This window comes from Ischnura elegans, chromosome 8 (genome assembly GCF_921293095.1).
Source record: "Ischnura elegans chromosome 8, ioIscEleg1.1, whole genome shotgun sequence".
Lineage (NCBI taxonomy): Eukaryota > Metazoa > Arthropoda > Insecta > Odonata > Coenagrionidae > Ischnura > Ischnura elegans.
Genome location: NC_060253.1, coordinates 61,761,339 through 61,778,262, shown reverse-complemented (window position 1 = coordinate 61,778,262; position 16,924 = coordinate 61,761,339). Strand labels below are relative to the sequence as shown.

The window sequence follows — 16,924 nt, the reverse complement described above, 5'->3', positions numbered from 1 at the left end:
AATACCTCGAATTTCGAATACTAAATGATGAATTCTGGAATGTTTGATTCGGTTGCCTATGCAGCAGGCAACACAAGATTTTGGGGAGTAATTTTGATTTCCTTTAAATGATTCGAACAGGAATTTAGCTGATTAATGAATATTTTAATTTTATGGAGACAATTGGGCATATAATTAATTCAACTAACATCGCTTAACCCCCACTCCTGCTGCCAAGTGCCAGCTGACAATCTGAGGCATTTTGCAAAATACAAGCTCTTTTCCACCGGATTTTCTTCAATTATTTTCAGTCCATCTTTGGGAGTTCTCACGAGATAAGAAGATGAATTGGAATTGCTATCAGGGAGAAACCAAATATTCTGAGAAAATATCCCTTAGTCTGGGACTGTAACAATAAAGATTTAAAGCACCACTCATAAATTGAAACTTGATATATGTTTTCGGAAAAAAATACCGCATCAACTTCCGAGAAGCTCTGCTGCTCATATCGAGTTTCGCCAGAATGCTAAGTCTCCGTCGTATTTTGATATTTATTTCTTTGCGTAAAATGCTTAAATAAACTCAGAAATACGTCGTGTTTGGTCTTATTCTTTTTGAAATTACGCGCACATTACTAATATTTCAATTCAATAAAGGTGTAACATCAATTGACGAAAGTCATTCTTAGACACCTTTTGTGCTAATAGATGACTCATGCAGCGGTTGACCTCCACAGAAATAGGGAACTTCGAAGCTGGTAGGAAAAAAAAGGTCAGTGGGGGAGAAAAGGGAGGGCCCGAAACACGTTTCTATTGTTCTCGTGTAACTTGGTATTTTTTCGAAGCTAAGGTCTTCGTAATATGATCCCTGCGCGAGCTGTGACCTTTTTTTTATTTCTAAGAAGAGGAAAGCCTCAGAGGGGGGCGGGCTAGTGCTGAATGGAGAGGGATATCGGATCTTGGGAAATGCGCTAATGTAAGTATCCCACGGTACTCACACAGCAGTTGACCTCCAGAAATGGGGAACTTATAAGCAGGTAGCCAGAAAAAGGTCAGTGGGTGAGAAAAGGGGGGAGGGCGTGAAACACGTTTTTATTGTTCTCGTAACTCGATATTTTTTTCGAAGCAGGGGTCTTCGTAATGCGATCCCTGTGCGAGCTGGGACCTTTTGTTTGATTTTGGAGAAGAGGAAAGCTTCAGAGTGGGTGAGGCGAGTGCTGAATGGAGGGGGATAGCGGATCGTGGGAAATGCCCTAAGGTTGCTATCCCACGGCACTGAGGTTCTCCTGGTGGGGGGAATCGGGGATTTTCGGATTTTTTCACCCGACCATTTTCGGTTCCCCTCGTAGAACTCTTTTCACCGCTAAAATCCACGAATTTGATGTACTTTGTCAACTTGCGTAAAACGGCGCTGCGAGCACTAAATGACTACAGTTCTCTACATTTTTCCAATTCAACTACCAACGACGTACGTGCGACAGTGTGTGACGTGAAATTCAAAGTATTCGAGGTATTCGAGACGGTACTTTTCGCATAACTATTCGAAACCTCGAATATCGAATACTTTCTATTATTCGAGGTATTCGAGTATTCGCGGATACTATTCGCACATCTCTACTAAAAATTCAACCAATTTCATCACACATGTGCATTAATCAAAACTTGAAGACAATAAAATTTACCAATTAATGACATGATAGTTGTTTCTACTACCAATGATTTTCACTTTACAGGGAAAAAATGTTACATTTTGCTAAAAATTTTATTTTTTTTAAACTTTACTCTCAATGAGGTAGGTGCTAACGCAATCATGTTGAGTTGAGCGGTTAATATAATTTTTAGACCATTTGGCAACCTAAAATGGGTTCCCCGGAAAAAATTGAACATATATTTTTTACGACCATGCTAATGTTCACATATCAACTTCTGAAGGTCAATTTGTCAACAAAGCTCCTAATTTTGAAAATTTGTCATAAATATGTTATCTAAAGGTTATTGTACAGAATAATGGCCCAACACCAAATGCTAGTATTTCAATAATTCTTGAGTGAGGTATAGGTAGAACACTAGCCCTCGAATCCAGGAGAATAAGTTTTTTGCCATGATATATTCCAAGGAATAATAGGTTTCACTGGAGTCTATTTGGTAATAGTTGAACTTGAAAATCTAATCATATTAGCTGATTTCAACCCAAATATTCAGTGTAGCTGTCACATAAATTTCTCCAAATTATTTACTCTATAAAATAAAGAAATTAGTAGATAGCATTGAAAGTTAATCAACCAGGATCTACAGCAATATGTACATTCATAGCCTTGTATCATTATGCTACTTTAAGTACTTCTAGTAGTAGTACCTTTGTGGGCATGAATCAACTTAACCTTTTCCCTACTATGCACGTATATATACGTGTGGACGTTTCCTGAGCCGGGTGACGACGGGCGTATATATACGTGTGAGATTTACCCGGCCAGGAGATCGAAAGCCATATATATGCGTTTTCAAGCTCCCCCCCTTTTAGGACGGTCGTAGGTTTATGACGTCTTTGTCTCGGGACCCAACGCTTCGGGGTTTAGGATTAACCCTCGGAATCCGGGAGCAGGTAGCCAGACCCTTCGTCTTTTAGAACCCCTCTCTACGGTACGGGACAGCGGTCATTCAATTGTTTATACAGTCAATTTTCGAAATAAATATTTGTTCATTTCTCATGAAATATACACTAAGAATTGAATTATTTGTCTTTTGAGCAGCCTTTACAATTTTTAAACGAATTTCTACGACAAATATTAACTTATACCTCGAGTTATGTATAAACATCAACATGGAAATTGTTGCTGCTTTAAATGCGTTTATAATGGCCTTAGAACTTCGTTTAAAATTTGACAATGCTCAGATGAAAATGAGGAATTCAATTCATATTCTGCAATTTATGTGCAAGCAACAATTATCCATTTGCTAAATACATATAAGCAATACATAAGTTGACCGCGAATCAATACCACAGGTATGGTCGTAAACCCGGAAAGGAGGGAGCACAACTACTCTCGGAGTCTGAGATAATGCGAAGTCCCTGAGTGGAGGGGTCGAAAAAGGTTCAGCGAGACCCTTCTTAACGAATGCCCTCCAAAAATGCGCCGTACCACGAGAAAGAAGAGTCTCTTGGGGCTCAGTACAGCAGTCATGCTAAGACGAAAACTCTGCCGTCTCGAAAGGGTTAATAAAGTTTTACTGATTTTCAAACCAAATAAGGTAGCTAACAATCTTTCTAACATTAAAAGTAACAATAAAGAAGAGATGGCATCAAATTAATTCTATTGCCTTGAGCACATTCCTGAACACACAGGACTTGGCTCTCAGGCCGGCACTGTCTTGATATTTCTCATAGCTTAAGTAACGTATCACTTCGACCTGAAGACGCCTGGTGGAATCCTGGCGAAACTGTCGTCACCTCTGACAACGAAACGCGGCAATAACCCAGAAAATGGAGAAATCCACAAATTAAATAATGAATTCCTAGTATGCCTCCCTAGAAACATGCATCCTGGGCTGATGAGATGTAAAAGTAATAGAATCAAAGTAATAAAAGCTGGTTGACCCCATGACCTATTTCCCTATGACCAGTTAACTCACAACCTAAATAAAACAATATAAACACATAAAAGTCAAATCCTCACAGAAATCCTGAAATGAATAAATTAAGCATATTGACAGCAATAAAATTTAAGGCATTTTTTTTTCTATGCATATGCTAATAACCAATGAGACCGCTCACCCTTTAATACAACTTGATTTTGATATGATTTGATAAATAAAGAGACCACTATTTTTCATAGTTGGTCTCCTACTTCTAGAGCTTGCATTAAAAATCACCAGTCCCAACTGTTTCCCAGATAAGCTGAAAATGCAACAAACTCGTGGTTTTAAAAATAGTTCTCGAGTTGATTAACCTATATTAAAGCAATCTGGAAATTTATGTACAGCAGACTCCCGATTATCTGGTTGCAGGTTATCCGCGTTGCAGCTTATCTGTGCATGAGTTATACACTTCATCGATGTTTTCCGTGAACTTTATAAAAAATTAATCGAATGCAAAAGCACGCATATATTTACATTTTAATGCAAGACTACAGTGGGATTATTGTTTCCATTAGGATCCCCTTAGTAAAAGGGAATTATTTTATTCACTTTTAGCCAGGGAATGTTTCAAGTTTACTTGGACGGCTGCTCTAGCATGCAGACGAAGATCAGCAGAGGGAAAAACTCTTGTTTAATTTTAGAAGATTCTTCAATGGTTAACCAATCGAAAATTAAGAGATATGTTATCTATAATTGTATATTTCATATCACAAACGGGCAATCATTTCTGTGGCCTTGCATCTGGTTGAACACGGCCCAAAGGAACCGGAGATTTCATCGCACTCGGACATACTTATGCTGTGACTAGTCAAGGTCAAAGTGGAGTGGAAGGGAATAATGGAAGTGAAGGAAGCGAGGGTAGTGGAACTAGAGGTAGCTTAAGCTATGGCCAGGCACTCGCCTGCGTTGACAAATTGCCAACAGTCCAGGTTTCCTATAACCGCTACTGCACGATGGAATGATCGCGGGCCCATTACCTTCACGGAACCTCCATGTTCATGTTATATAAACATCACTGTGCGTGATTGCCTTCAGTGATCACAGAACCACGTCTCGCAGCAGTGGCACAAAGGGCAACTTTCGTGAGATGCGACTACGTAGCATGGTACCTAACAGTGTAGTTTCTGATGTCGTGCAGTGGTTTTTAAGCATTCATGCAAACCACTTTCCTGAGTCCATGATCTCGCAGACACCAGAGAGGGGTTTTTGGAAACCACATATAACACGTAGCAAAAGGAATACGAGTAAAATCACATTATCGCCACTAAAAAGATCGCCGTCGGGAAAACAAAGCTCTAAATGATACCGGAAAGCAATCTAAAGGAACAATGCGCGTAGTTAGTAACTGATAGTTTGATTTGCCTGAACTGTGGAAATTACAAGAAATTACAGTGAAGGTTTGGATTATTCGTGTTTTCCAATAATCCGTGCCGCCTCTCCCCATCATTAGCCTGGATAATCGGGAGTGTGCTGTATATGGGGACAAGCCACGGTGAAAACTATACAGAGTTACCCGCACAGCACACATTGTGCAAAAAATCCACTAAGAGGAGAATGACACCTAGATGGCTTAACTCGCTAAAGCACTCGACCGAAAATCGGGAGATTCGGGTTTGGATCCAGTGAGGCAAATGATTTTTTCTCTTAGGATTTTCGCACAATATGCTGTGGAAAGCCCTCATCATCATCACTGGTCAACAATCCTAGGATTGGTTTGACGCAGCTCTCCACTCAATTCTCCTCAATCAGCTAATCTTTTCACACCTACGTATTTCTTCTCTTTCACATCCTTCTCTACTTGTTCCATATATTTTGTTGAAAGCCCTCAACAATACCAAAACTTAAGCAAAACCATTTATTAAGAAAAAAGGACAACTGAAATGGTAAATAATGTAGAATTTTCCGTTGAGCATCAAAATTACATGGGCACTGAGCACGTCACGTGCAGTAAGTAGTGGATATGAATTTGGAACAGAGACTGATTTACGTTTTATTTTACCTAGGGTGAGGAAAAAGGATGGAGCAGACCTTGAGGCATAAGAGGAAAAGCCCCCAGCTAAAGTGGGTCAATGAAATTTTTGATTTTTAGGACTACAAATTCATGGTTTGTTAAGGATAATTCTCCAACAAACATACTGAATTTGAGAATACCTCCATGCTTTTCATGTTTTTGACCTTATATTTGTATGTAACTTTCAACCAAATGGGGGAGACTGAGTAGCCTTAGCCCTCGATCCCCTCACACATCCACTACAGGACACCAGCAGCGCACAGCAGTGGAAATGCTGCACATGGTATATATCTGGGTCACCCAAGAGATATTGGCAAGTCGGGCCTAATTACAGGGTAAACATGCTTCAAATTTAACTCTTACAAAAGATAAAACCTCAGGTTTTCCGCATGATTCTGGAGAAAAGAATATGGTGATATTTCAGCCTGATATTGAAAGGGTTATTTTTCACGGGTCACACATTTCTACAATGCAATTCTCAAATAAATTTTTCAAGTTAGCATTCTGACACCACCGACGATGAAACAAAAACGCCACAGTTAAAACATTTGTATCCTAGACCACCCTTGAGCCCTCCCTCCCCATGGTAGGACCGTATCATATTTCAACTGTCTCAGAACATTAGAAAATGCATAGTAATATGAGATTTTTGGAAGGTACCTATAAGAAGAGCTATCAGATCCAGGCTTTACCTAATATGAAGTTTGTTCTCACATAACTGAGCCCCAATAATTACAGCATCACTATGCATTACAAGGCAAGATCACACTACCTCAGTATCACCACAACAAAATGACACATTGAATAAGTAGGACAAAGCCCTGCCTTCAAAAACTTGAAAACGTGGTAGGTATTATCCAATCGATTATCATACCTCGAGGATGGATATATCCCTTCAGCAGATGATGTTTGGCTGTCAGGCGGAGAGGGATTGCTGACAGCATTTCCAACGCCCCCGTCTTCATCTTCTGCCTGAATTCTCCTACGCAATTCTCGAATTCTCTGCCTTCTCCTTTCATTTTCTTGGACTTTCTGCTCAACTTCGGGGACCTAGATGGGCAGGCAGGGGGAAGTTCTTAAATTATTTTCACATTCATCAATAATGACAAGCTAAAAATGGGCCAAGGCATTGAATATCTATTTAATTAAAACATAAATATCATTGCTACATCTTCAAGCCGAATTTTCACTAACAGAAGTTTACAAAGAAAAACTAAATGCGAGAGATAAATACCTCTATCCTTTGCCAAACGATAATTATATCATGCCCTAAGAGAACTTAGCAGACACATTACTTGAAACTATAACCACACTTCTCAAGTGACTAGATCACAACAAAGAATGGCAGTCTTCGCTCGTATCTTTAAAAATCATCTTACGCTGTCGGAAACGGTTGGGATTGAAGCAGCAGCTTGCTCGGTAACTCCTGAAGATACGATCACAGGCACTGGTCTTTCCTCTGATGTCTTGTCAACCTCCTTATCATTTTCTGTAATAGGTGGTACACTTTCGCCCTCCTCTACATTGGGAGCTGATGAGTCTGACCTTTCTTTGGCTTTCCTAAAAGATTTTCGCATACGTATAAATTACTAAATTAATATTAACCCTGAATTTAATGCTACAACCACAAAATGATACACAAAACAGAAATATGTCAGCCTTCAACGTCTTGAAAACATTTGACTATTTGAATACAAGAAGGATGGCACTGTAATAAAACTTCTCAAAAGGTTATCATACTTTGCACCACGATTAGGAGTTACATCTTCGGCATCGTAAAATTCCTCGGAATCACTGCTCGTTGACATGTTATTAGGTTATTTAAGAACTCATTTTCCAGTTGACAAACACAAACCAGTGTGAATATGTCTCCCAAGAGCGAGCGACATTTTTACATTTGGACATATTGACCAATAAGATGACTCAAGTCCCGGTACGTATCGTATGCAAACTCCTATTGGCTGTGATCGGCTGTGAGGGGTAAAACCTCGAACCCAAGACTCATTTACGCCAAAAGCAAGATGGAGGAACTCGCTGTGGAAGTATGCGGCGAGAACGGGGTGTATTATAAGGTTGGTTAATGCAAAAGTACGCCAATTTCAATGAACATATCTGAATAAAATAATCCTATTATGCTTTTGCAATCATGTGGCTAATTATTCGTTCGGCATATTGTGCTATTTACGAGTATTCAGCCAAGAAATGACAGGTTGAAACGCGGCTTGGACGCCATGTCTCGTTTGACAGGGCGTGTTTTTTCCATGTGCCTTTTCATAGAATTGTTCAAATTTCTATGCCTTCATTTTTCTTTGTATTTCATGGCATTTCAATATTATGTGGGAGTAACGTGTGATAATGCCTTACTTATGGTGTATTTGTCCAGGTTCGAGAGCCACTGCATGAAAAGTATGCCCTAGTCCGATTTGCTCCAAACATGAGTTATTCATATTTGCCTAGTGAAATTATTTTGCAGATACATCAGTCCGTGGGTACTTGAATGATTAAAAGCCCGTGGTAAACCGTATTAAATAACTGATTCTTGGTGTTATATGAACGGAACCTTTGTGATTGGCGCACAGATATTTACTACAAATCAGGATTTCTCATCGTGTTTACGGCATGGAAATGTTATAATGTTGCTTTTTGTGTTTTCAGGCATTTGTGACTGACGTTTTTGATGACGAACTCCTTGTATCGTTTGAAAATGAGTAAGTAAACCGATTTATTTATGAATGGACAATAATTCTTGGTTTATAATATGAGAATAGTTGTCTTTTTCATTAATAATATATTTCACGGGACGGGGTAAAAAATTGTATTGGTTCAAATTTTCTATCTTCTAGAAGTGATTTCTTATCTTGATTCCTTGTGGACGATTGGCATTAGTGTTAAAAGTTTTCAGGTCAATATATATTCAAATTACTTGTAAAGTACTTTCTTGTTTATAATTATCACCGTGTTTCATTTTATAAAACCATTGTTGATCCCAAAAGAGTTACTCAATTAATTTACATCCCATGAAATTTATGTCGTATGAATTCTGAACGTAATGATTACCACCACTTTTGTTATTTGGTTGATGTTTGATTGCAAGGTAATTACGATTCGGTGCCAAAATTGGGAAATTAGCCTTGTAGAGCTATTTGCGTAGCAACATTGTGATGCATGCTAGTGCATTTGCCACCGTCCACATCATAAGATCTATTGTAGGAAAGACACGCCAGAAGTCCATTTTTGTTTATTTTTATTTCTCGACATGTTACTTAAATCCTGTGTTTATACCTTCAAGGCTTCACTTTGGTCCCGTGGGAGTTCATTGAATTGCTTTTGAACTAAAATTCATTATTTCATTTTTCGTCACGCTTGTTATACCTATGTTCCACTGATTACACCAGCGTTGCACCCAGTATAGTTAAGGCTTAAAATTCCGCTGACCTTATTTTTCCGTCAATCACGTTAAATGCGATCGGATTGGGATGCGTGCGTATTTCTATGGTCGATTTCATTTGTCATAAATGTAAATTGCCTGGTGAGTGTTAGTGATAATAAATTTGCACTATATATGTCCACCGTCAAACCAATGGGATCTTTCTCTGTGGTGAAGGCGGTATGTCAACTGAGAAATTAATTTTGCTGTGGATTTTTTTTCTATATAGTTAATTTTAAAATATTGGTTCACCAGTGTAGTTTGTTTTATTATTTGTGGCTTATGTGATTCATTTGCTGTGTACTTCATTTTGCCTTGTTCACATTTAGATGTTGCCATTGTGTTAACGTCTTACCTGTTACGGTATTAAATCAAAAACATTTAGCGAGGATGATTTACCTAAATAACATTTTCTGTGGCTTGATAGGGTAAGGGGTTAATGACCTGCTTTGTACGATTTTTTTTATAATTTATAGTTTGTGTCTGTGAAATAAAGGACCTGTGGGTACATGTTTTCATTTAGTTTTTAGTTGTACTTACAATTATATATTAAATGCTTCATATCTGTGTGGACAGACTGAAATCATAAATCAATAATGTTGCTCCATGAGCATTGAAAGTTATATCCAGCGTATTTGTAAGCAATGATTGATGGGTGCAACGGCACGATAAAGCAGCAAGGACAATTTAGGAGAGTTTGTATGATCAATTTGTAATTTCCCTGGTTGTAACTGTGTAAATGGAAATAGAAAACTGATGGTAGTCCTGATGAATTCACTTGCTCTAATTATTGATTGGATGGTTATGGTGAATAGGAGTTTTAAAATTAAATCCTGATGCCACTAACTTATATCTAATTAATTACATAGTCTGTATTTTTTGAGCGTGTTGTCATAAATCCTGTAGATTTGTTTATGATCCAGGATCCAATCATTAATGGAATATCTCTTATAAAAGTTGATTTAGAAATGCAATGAGTGCTGAAGTTGGTTTGAGAGTAATTTAGGCCTATTGGAGAGTTAATTGACTAAGTGAAACCTAGGAATATCTTTATGAACTTCTGATGTTAAGCCTACGCCTTTCATTGTTGTTATTTAGGCTTAGTGTACTGCCTTCATAAAAGAGTAATATTCAGTATTATGTAGGCTCTGAACACTCGACAATTTGATTGGTTGCTCCCTTTTTAAACAAATGTGTTTTGATCCTTGTTACTGATGGGGTCAGTATTTCAAGTTTCTACAGATATCAGAAATTATGTAGTTGTAAATGTTTCCATATTTCATTGTGGTGGCCGTGTTTTTGTGTGCTCTTTTGCAGTGTCTGATCTAGGTATGGTGGTATTGATCTTCAATTAGGATGGTATTATTTTTTGTCTGAGATTAAGCTTGAATCCCCCCAGAATGTCTGCTATGTCAGAATTTATTTTTCAAATTAAAGTTTTGACTGTTGTAAATGGTGAGTAAACTCTCAAGGTGTAAAAAAATTTCATGTACTATATTTCATATTTCTGCTGTGGGGTAGTTGTACAAGAAAATAATGTCAGTATGTGTGGTTATTTTTTTAGAAAGTATGTGATAGTCTCTGTGATGTTTTGTACAAACTCAGACTTTGTATCTCAATTTGAAAATAAGGTCAAAATTTTGTATTTCATTCACAAAAAAAGAAAAGCCTACAGTGAATTCTTCACTGGTTATTACAGTTTTCAATTGTTTGCAATTATGTGTACTTGAGAATTTATCCGCTAGCAAACATTAAAGTAACCATGTTGAAAGATGTCTGATGGCTGCTAGCATGGTGGAGGTTTCATATAGCTAGACAGTTAGATGTGCAAAAGAGAATGCCTCAAATAATTTTATAAGTTTCTGTAATTACTCTTTAATAGTCATCACATTGACATAAGCATTGGAGGTCAAATTGGAGGATACTCCTGAATATGTTAGAAGGTGTTTCTCAGTCTGTGTCTTTCATCTGTAAGAAATAAGCATAAATGAAGATATCCTTTTGATTGAGCATGTAATTTTTCCAACTAAAGTACGTGTGTATTGCAAATATTGTTGAAATAAACTATTAATTGGATATATGATAGAGCCTTTTCGATAACACTATTATTGTCGGGCTTTATGTTGGGAAGAAGCTGATTGAAGAACTGCTTTTTTCAATGTCTTGTGTGCAATTTTGTGGAAGTAATCCCGTAAGGTTTATTTGCCTTCAATGAAAGCAATTCAGGATGGATCCCTCCAATGTTCCAGCATGCAGAAGAATTAAACAAGATTCCTTTCACGCCTTATCACATTTTGCAACACTCATTCTACCTCACTTAGGCAAAACAATTCTTACACCGCAAGCATAGCACCAAAGAAGTAAAGCACTAATAAGCATAATTAAAACAATGTGAAAGAACTCAGAAGCACTTGTCTAAGCATTGGTATGTACGGTCAGTATCTCATGCTGAGACCAGAGAGAAATGTTACCTATATAAACATACTACTGCCGTCTCAGACAGAGCCAATTAATCCAAGTCCTGCCATCAGCTAAATGGAAGCTTTCACAGACCTTCCTTCACTATTTCTCTTTTTAATTACCTCTGTATTTGTTCACTATCCAATGGTTTTGCCATTTATTTGTGCATCTAATGCTTTTAAACATTTGTTATGACCATGAAGCAATGGTCTTCTTTCCTGTGTTTATATCCTGTACAATTTTCCTTGCTTTTCATAATTTAATTAGTATTTGTGTGAAATATCCTGCTAAAGATTATGGTAGACTATCTTGAATTCTTCAGTAAATGTTCACTACTTTTAATTTAACAGTTATCCTTTTTTAAGGGTCATTGTCACTCATGAGTTCAGGCCGTGTGCTCAATGGATATTCTATCTTGATCCTCAGCTCTTCTCTGAACTGCCGTGAAATTTGAAGCTGTTGTATATACACTCATGCTTTTATCCTCAACCTGGTGTCAGCTATCTTTAACATGTGCATTAAAAATAAAAATGGTGACCAAGAATTAAGGAACAAAACACATTTCAAGTCTCTTGAGTCTTCTATCAATTTTAGGCTGAGTTGTAAGCATAATTTGTTTATCTTTCTCTGGCTCTGAGAAATGGGTTATTTGGGTGAACCAACATATTATCCAAAACTATTTGTGCAACATCCATCTCTGTCGTTGGGCATATTGGTTTGTGACTGATTGTCTGTCTAGTGGGAAATTGAAGTTCTTGAAACTTAAGGGTGAATCAGTGGGAATCAAACGTATCTGGAGAATGAAAACATCCTGTACTCTCTTTTTATATTTTAGCTTCGTTAAAAGTAAGTGAAAGGTTATTTGCTTTGAGCCTAGTACCATGGGATTGTCTAACTGAATCTAAATTATGCAACAACATAATGCAAGTTTTTTATGTAAGAGATAATATGGTTGTATTCCTTGTGGGTCTGTTGAATTTAATAACTCATTGGAAAAAGTTAACTGCATCATAAGTATTCACCGATGTAGGTATAGTCCTAATAATGGAATATGGGACTTTCTAGTCCCAATCTTACCCAATAAAGGCATATTGTTATTATTATAATCAGAGACAGGGCTTATTATTGAAACTTTGGCTTGATACCAAGGTGTTCATGAAAAACTGAGTTTGCAAAAGTGTTCCCAATTGAATGTTGTCATACCTGAGACTTGTGTTAACTTGTTCCAGTTAGATTGATACCAAATGAATGTGAAACAACAGAACTGTGACCATTGAGTTTCTTAAGTCCATCTTGAGTCTTCACCACATGTAGAGCTATTATTGGCAACAATGTCCACAGTGATCCTATTGGAGTCTTCCAGTCAAAGTTGCTAAGCTGTGGTTTTCTTGAACTGTATGAAGCCCACTTTTTTCCTTGTTCATTGATAGGCTCCTTGTGTTAGTTCTTTGTATCATGCCTGATGTATAGGATACCCCACCTTTTGCTTCTAGTTGTGTTTTTGCAATCTTGATGGCCTCCTATATGAGTCGTGGGTGGTAGAGATTTTTCTGTATCAGATGCCAAGGCAGGGACAACTCTAACTGTACCCCACATGAGCACAGCACTCTCGGTATCTCCCTTATGTTTTTTTTTCATGCAGATTTTCAATGCCCTACTTATCTCTCCAATGTGTGCATTCCCACAGCCAGTTTGGAAGTCACTACTAGCCTTTCAGAATGTCTTGCTTTCCACAGTCCGGCAATTTTCTCAAATGTTTCAGAAATAAAATGGCATATTCCTCAGCCTTCTGGTTGTTGTGATTCACAATCATTTTGAGGGCAGCACGTTGACTTTCTTCGTAGTCTGCCTATATTTGCCACAGTTGGTTGTCATAACCATTCTGGCAATCCGTTTCCATTAAATGTTTCTTCTCTGAAGTTTAGGAATCTTTCTCATGTATGGTAGGCCTAGGAAACAAATGTTCAAGCCCATGAACATCATCTCAGAGCCTCATTTCGTACTTTCTGTCATAATAGCAAGGCATCTTCAATCTTTTCCATGAACGGGTTTCCCATTTCTGGCAGAAATTGCTGACTCTTTGTTGTTCCATCCATTTGCATCACTTATTTAAGGCTGTGTTCTTGCTTTTATCTCCGCTTCATAACCAATAAAAATGCCTGTCTGGTTCATGTCAACTCTGTATGAACTAGAGGAAAGTATAAGAAAAGTAGACTATTATAATATGTTCTGGAAATAATGGACTACAAAAGGCAATAAATGTTTTCATTGATTGATCTCCATGCCTTCATTGCATTGGAGTTCATGGACATAAAATATTTTACAAATTCTAAACTGAGAAATAGGTTCATAAGACTGTTCTCTTACCCTATTTGCCTTCTACAAAGTTAAAACTGCTGGAAATTGCATTAAATGCAGAAGTTTTTTTTTACTTTTAACACATGAGGTAGTAGATTTATGGACGATTTTTTTCAGTGATAAGTTTAGCTATCTAGAAAGGAAACAGAAAGTTGATCATGTGATTCCGGCATCAGTAGGGGACGTCAAAATAGCCAAGTCAATGCATGTCTTGCCTCTGAAAATTACATTTTGAAGGCAGAATTTTACTAATTTGAGAAGGTCTTCCAGCAGTACTTCGGTTTGAACTTCGCAGTGTATGCTGCCAACTGTTATTAACCAGTAATGAAAATGTGTTCCATCCTCCACAGAAATTGGTCCAGTGGTTCAAAGAAGTCCTGGTATTTACTTGCGGTGTCCTTTTTTGTACTAGATATTTTCATTTTGTTTTCATCAAAACTGATCATCCTAAATGAGAGTGGTCATACATGCATTTGGTTAATGTGAATAACTAAGTATGGAGTTTTTTCACATGCAGATGTTTTTATTTTTGCACATCCATTTCATTGTAAGACTGAATGGTAAATAGTTGTAGTGGTGAATAGGACATAACTATTAAGGTTTTCCCATGTAATTTGAAGCTCACTACTATCAGAAAATTCAATGGTTTTTGTTGCTCCACTTTTTGAGTACTACTCTTAACCCTTAAGTCTTCTATGTGAAATAGGCAATGTGTAAAAATTGCCCATATTGTATGTTGCTGTTAGATTATTTGGATCAATAATAGTGTATCGTCCATAGTGTTTTCGTCTCTGTAATAAAGATGAAGTATCAGCAAAAAATCCATTTGAGCACTTAAACAATGACTCAATGTTTTTTATTTAATGTCATTGAGTGATAAATGAGGACTCCAATAGCATTTTGTAATTCTTAAGAGTGAAGTTCTTCAATCGTACCCTAAAATACAATAAAATGCATCATGTCGTGGGAATTTCTGTCAAATCATTTAAAACTTTGTTGTGGTTGTGTATTTTGATTTTTCTAAAACCAACCAATTTGCCTATTTGAGATTTCTGTCTCCATCTCACGTCCTTGAATTTAAGCTGTTTCTCCAACTGCAGATATTTCTTCTTTTAACTGTAAAAAATTCATTTTTCTTTAAGAAATTGATTGCCAGTGAGACTGTCCTCGTATAACCACTCATTTTTTTTAGAGCAACTAACATTTTTGAGCCAGTGATGATTCATTATCCTTACGTAAGACATATTTGTATGAGAGAGTAGGTACTCTGTTCCAGTTTGCAGTGCATTGAGTTGATGAGTATATTAATTTTGAACTTAACTACCAGTACATTTTTTGAACTTAAGATTTGCATCTTCTTGTGAATTCAGTTCCTTTCACATGGGAACAATTAACCGAAAACTAAGGTGATCTAATGCTATGTATTGTATTTGGTTTTAGAAGATACCATGCCCCTTACTATGTACTTACTTATGCATTATTCACTGAAAATATTTCAACGGGCTTGTAAGTGCTCAATTTGTCTTTATTAGACCATCCATTTTTGTGGTGCATAACTCATGGTCAGATTAGTTTCAGTGTTGTGAGGAAAAAAGCATGGTCTACATGGTGAAAATCTCCACTTCTGTTGCCATTATTATTGTAGAACTCTTTATGACAGATTGAGTGATTTGGTTTGTATTTAGTTAGTGTTTAATTTATAATAGGTCCATTTGCTACTTTGTCAGTTGTTGATTATTATTTTGTAGCCTGTAGAGGATCGATGAGAAAAATTTCCCTTCCATTTTTTAATAAATTATGAGAATGGATATCCAAGATATTATGCAGTTAATATTCTGCATTGAAGGGAAATACATTCATAATTTGATGTTTAAAGAAAGATACTTCGTTTTATTTGCTCACGAGGAAATTCCTCTTTGCCCAACGTCTATTTGGTGAAGAGCTTGAATGGTCACTACTATTTGCTGTTATACCGCTAGGTACATCAGACCCAATTCCTTCCTATTCCCTCTATGTTTAGCTAGGCTTATATTGACTGAAAATGACCCAATTAAACTAACTGAATGGCACCTGATGCATTATCTTATCAGTAATGTACTCCCTATTGTACCAATTAGTGAAAAAATCAACGAACTAGTGCATTTAATTTGAAATAATTTTATCATCATAAGCCTAATGTATAACCCATTTTTATCTTAATCTGTGAAAACATATTATTAACCCTTTTACTGCCACCGGGCCGATATATCAGCCCTCGCTGGTTGACCGAAAACTGCCAGGGACGGCTTTATCGGCCCGACTTATTTGACTTTTTTTCGTTTATTGTAGGCTTTTCAATGGCTGTAAGTAAACCCTCATAATCTATGTATGGTTATATATATATAAGATATAAATATATATTAAGTATTGGGAAAAATCTGAATGTATTATATAAAATTAAATAGCTGAAAATTTTTAAGATCTGAAATGTTGCAAATTCTGGAAAATAGCCTTGGCAGTCTTCACACATCCCACCTGAAATGGGCTGACACTAAAAGGGTTAATGTGAAGGAACCTGTTTCTCTATCAGATGGAGATAAATTCTTTTTCGTCACCATAATTTTTGCATGAATGTGAGAGTGGTTCATGAAGGGTACTATTTTAATAATGTTTTAGGATTGGTGAACACTGGAGGTGCATCTTGTTTTTTAATTTTTGCTATTGTAGTGGGCTGGTGTAACTAAGGTAATTCACACACTACAGAAACTCTGTTTAACGAGTGCTCATAATTCCCTGAAAATCACTTGCTATATCAGAAGATGAAGGATAACCCTCTTAATTCCCATGTTCACCTTTACTTGCCGCTTATCTTTCCTGTCAGTGCTATTTCCCAGATGAGGAAGATACACACATGGACTTTGGACACATATGGTAATTTTGCCAGAGGAATATCAAAAAACTGTATCGGCACTTTTTTCCAAAAACTGCGCATCGATAGATCTTTGGCACTGGATGTATAGAAGAGTGATCAAGGATTAGGGATCAGGAAGACATGTCTATTTGCTGTGAGACGAT

At 37.0% G+C, this 16,924-nt stretch overlaps 2 protein-coding genes across 10 annotated transcripts in view; one reads left to right on the top strand and one right to left on the bottom strand.

Moving 5' to 3' along the window:
• Positions 1 to 7,539, bottom strand: part of LOC124163475 (WD repeat-containing protein 44) — a 61,023-nt gene extending 53,484 nt beyond the window's left edge. For all 3 annotated transcript variants that reach the window (XM_046540400.1, XM_046540401.1, XM_046540403.1), the window contains exons 1-3: positions 7,366 to 7,539; positions 7,005 to 7,185; positions 6,500 to 6,675 (exon numbers count right to left, since the gene is read on the bottom strand). In XM_046540400.1, coding sequence (XP_046396356.1) covers positions 6,500 to 6,675; positions 7,005 to 7,185; positions 7,366 to 7,433 — 425 coding nt within the window. In that variant the 5' untranslated portion in view covers positions 7,434 to 7,539. The remainder of the gene's footprint in view (positions 1 to 6,499; positions 6,676 to 7,004; positions 7,186 to 7,365) is intronic.
• A 54-nt stretch (positions 7,540 to 7,593) lies between these two features.
• Positions 7,594 to 16,924, top strand: part of LOC124163476 (fragile X mental retardation syndrome-related protein 1-like) — a 44,063-nt gene continuing 34,732 nt past the window's right edge. For 4 of the 7 annotated variants that reach the window (XM_046540410.1, XM_046540409.1, XM_046540408.1 and 1 more), the window contains exons 1-2: positions 7,595 to 7,697; positions 8,281 to 8,333. In XM_046540410.1, the coding sequence (XP_046396366.1) occupies positions 7,647 to 7,697; positions 8,281 to 8,333 (104 nt within the window). In that variant the 5' untranslated portion in view covers positions 7,595 to 7,646. Of the gene's footprint in view, positions 7,698 to 8,280; positions 8,334 to 16,924 lie in introns of all 7 variants that reach the window. The other 3 variants (XM_046540407.1, XM_046540405.1, XM_046540404.1) reach the window with 1 other exon arrangement.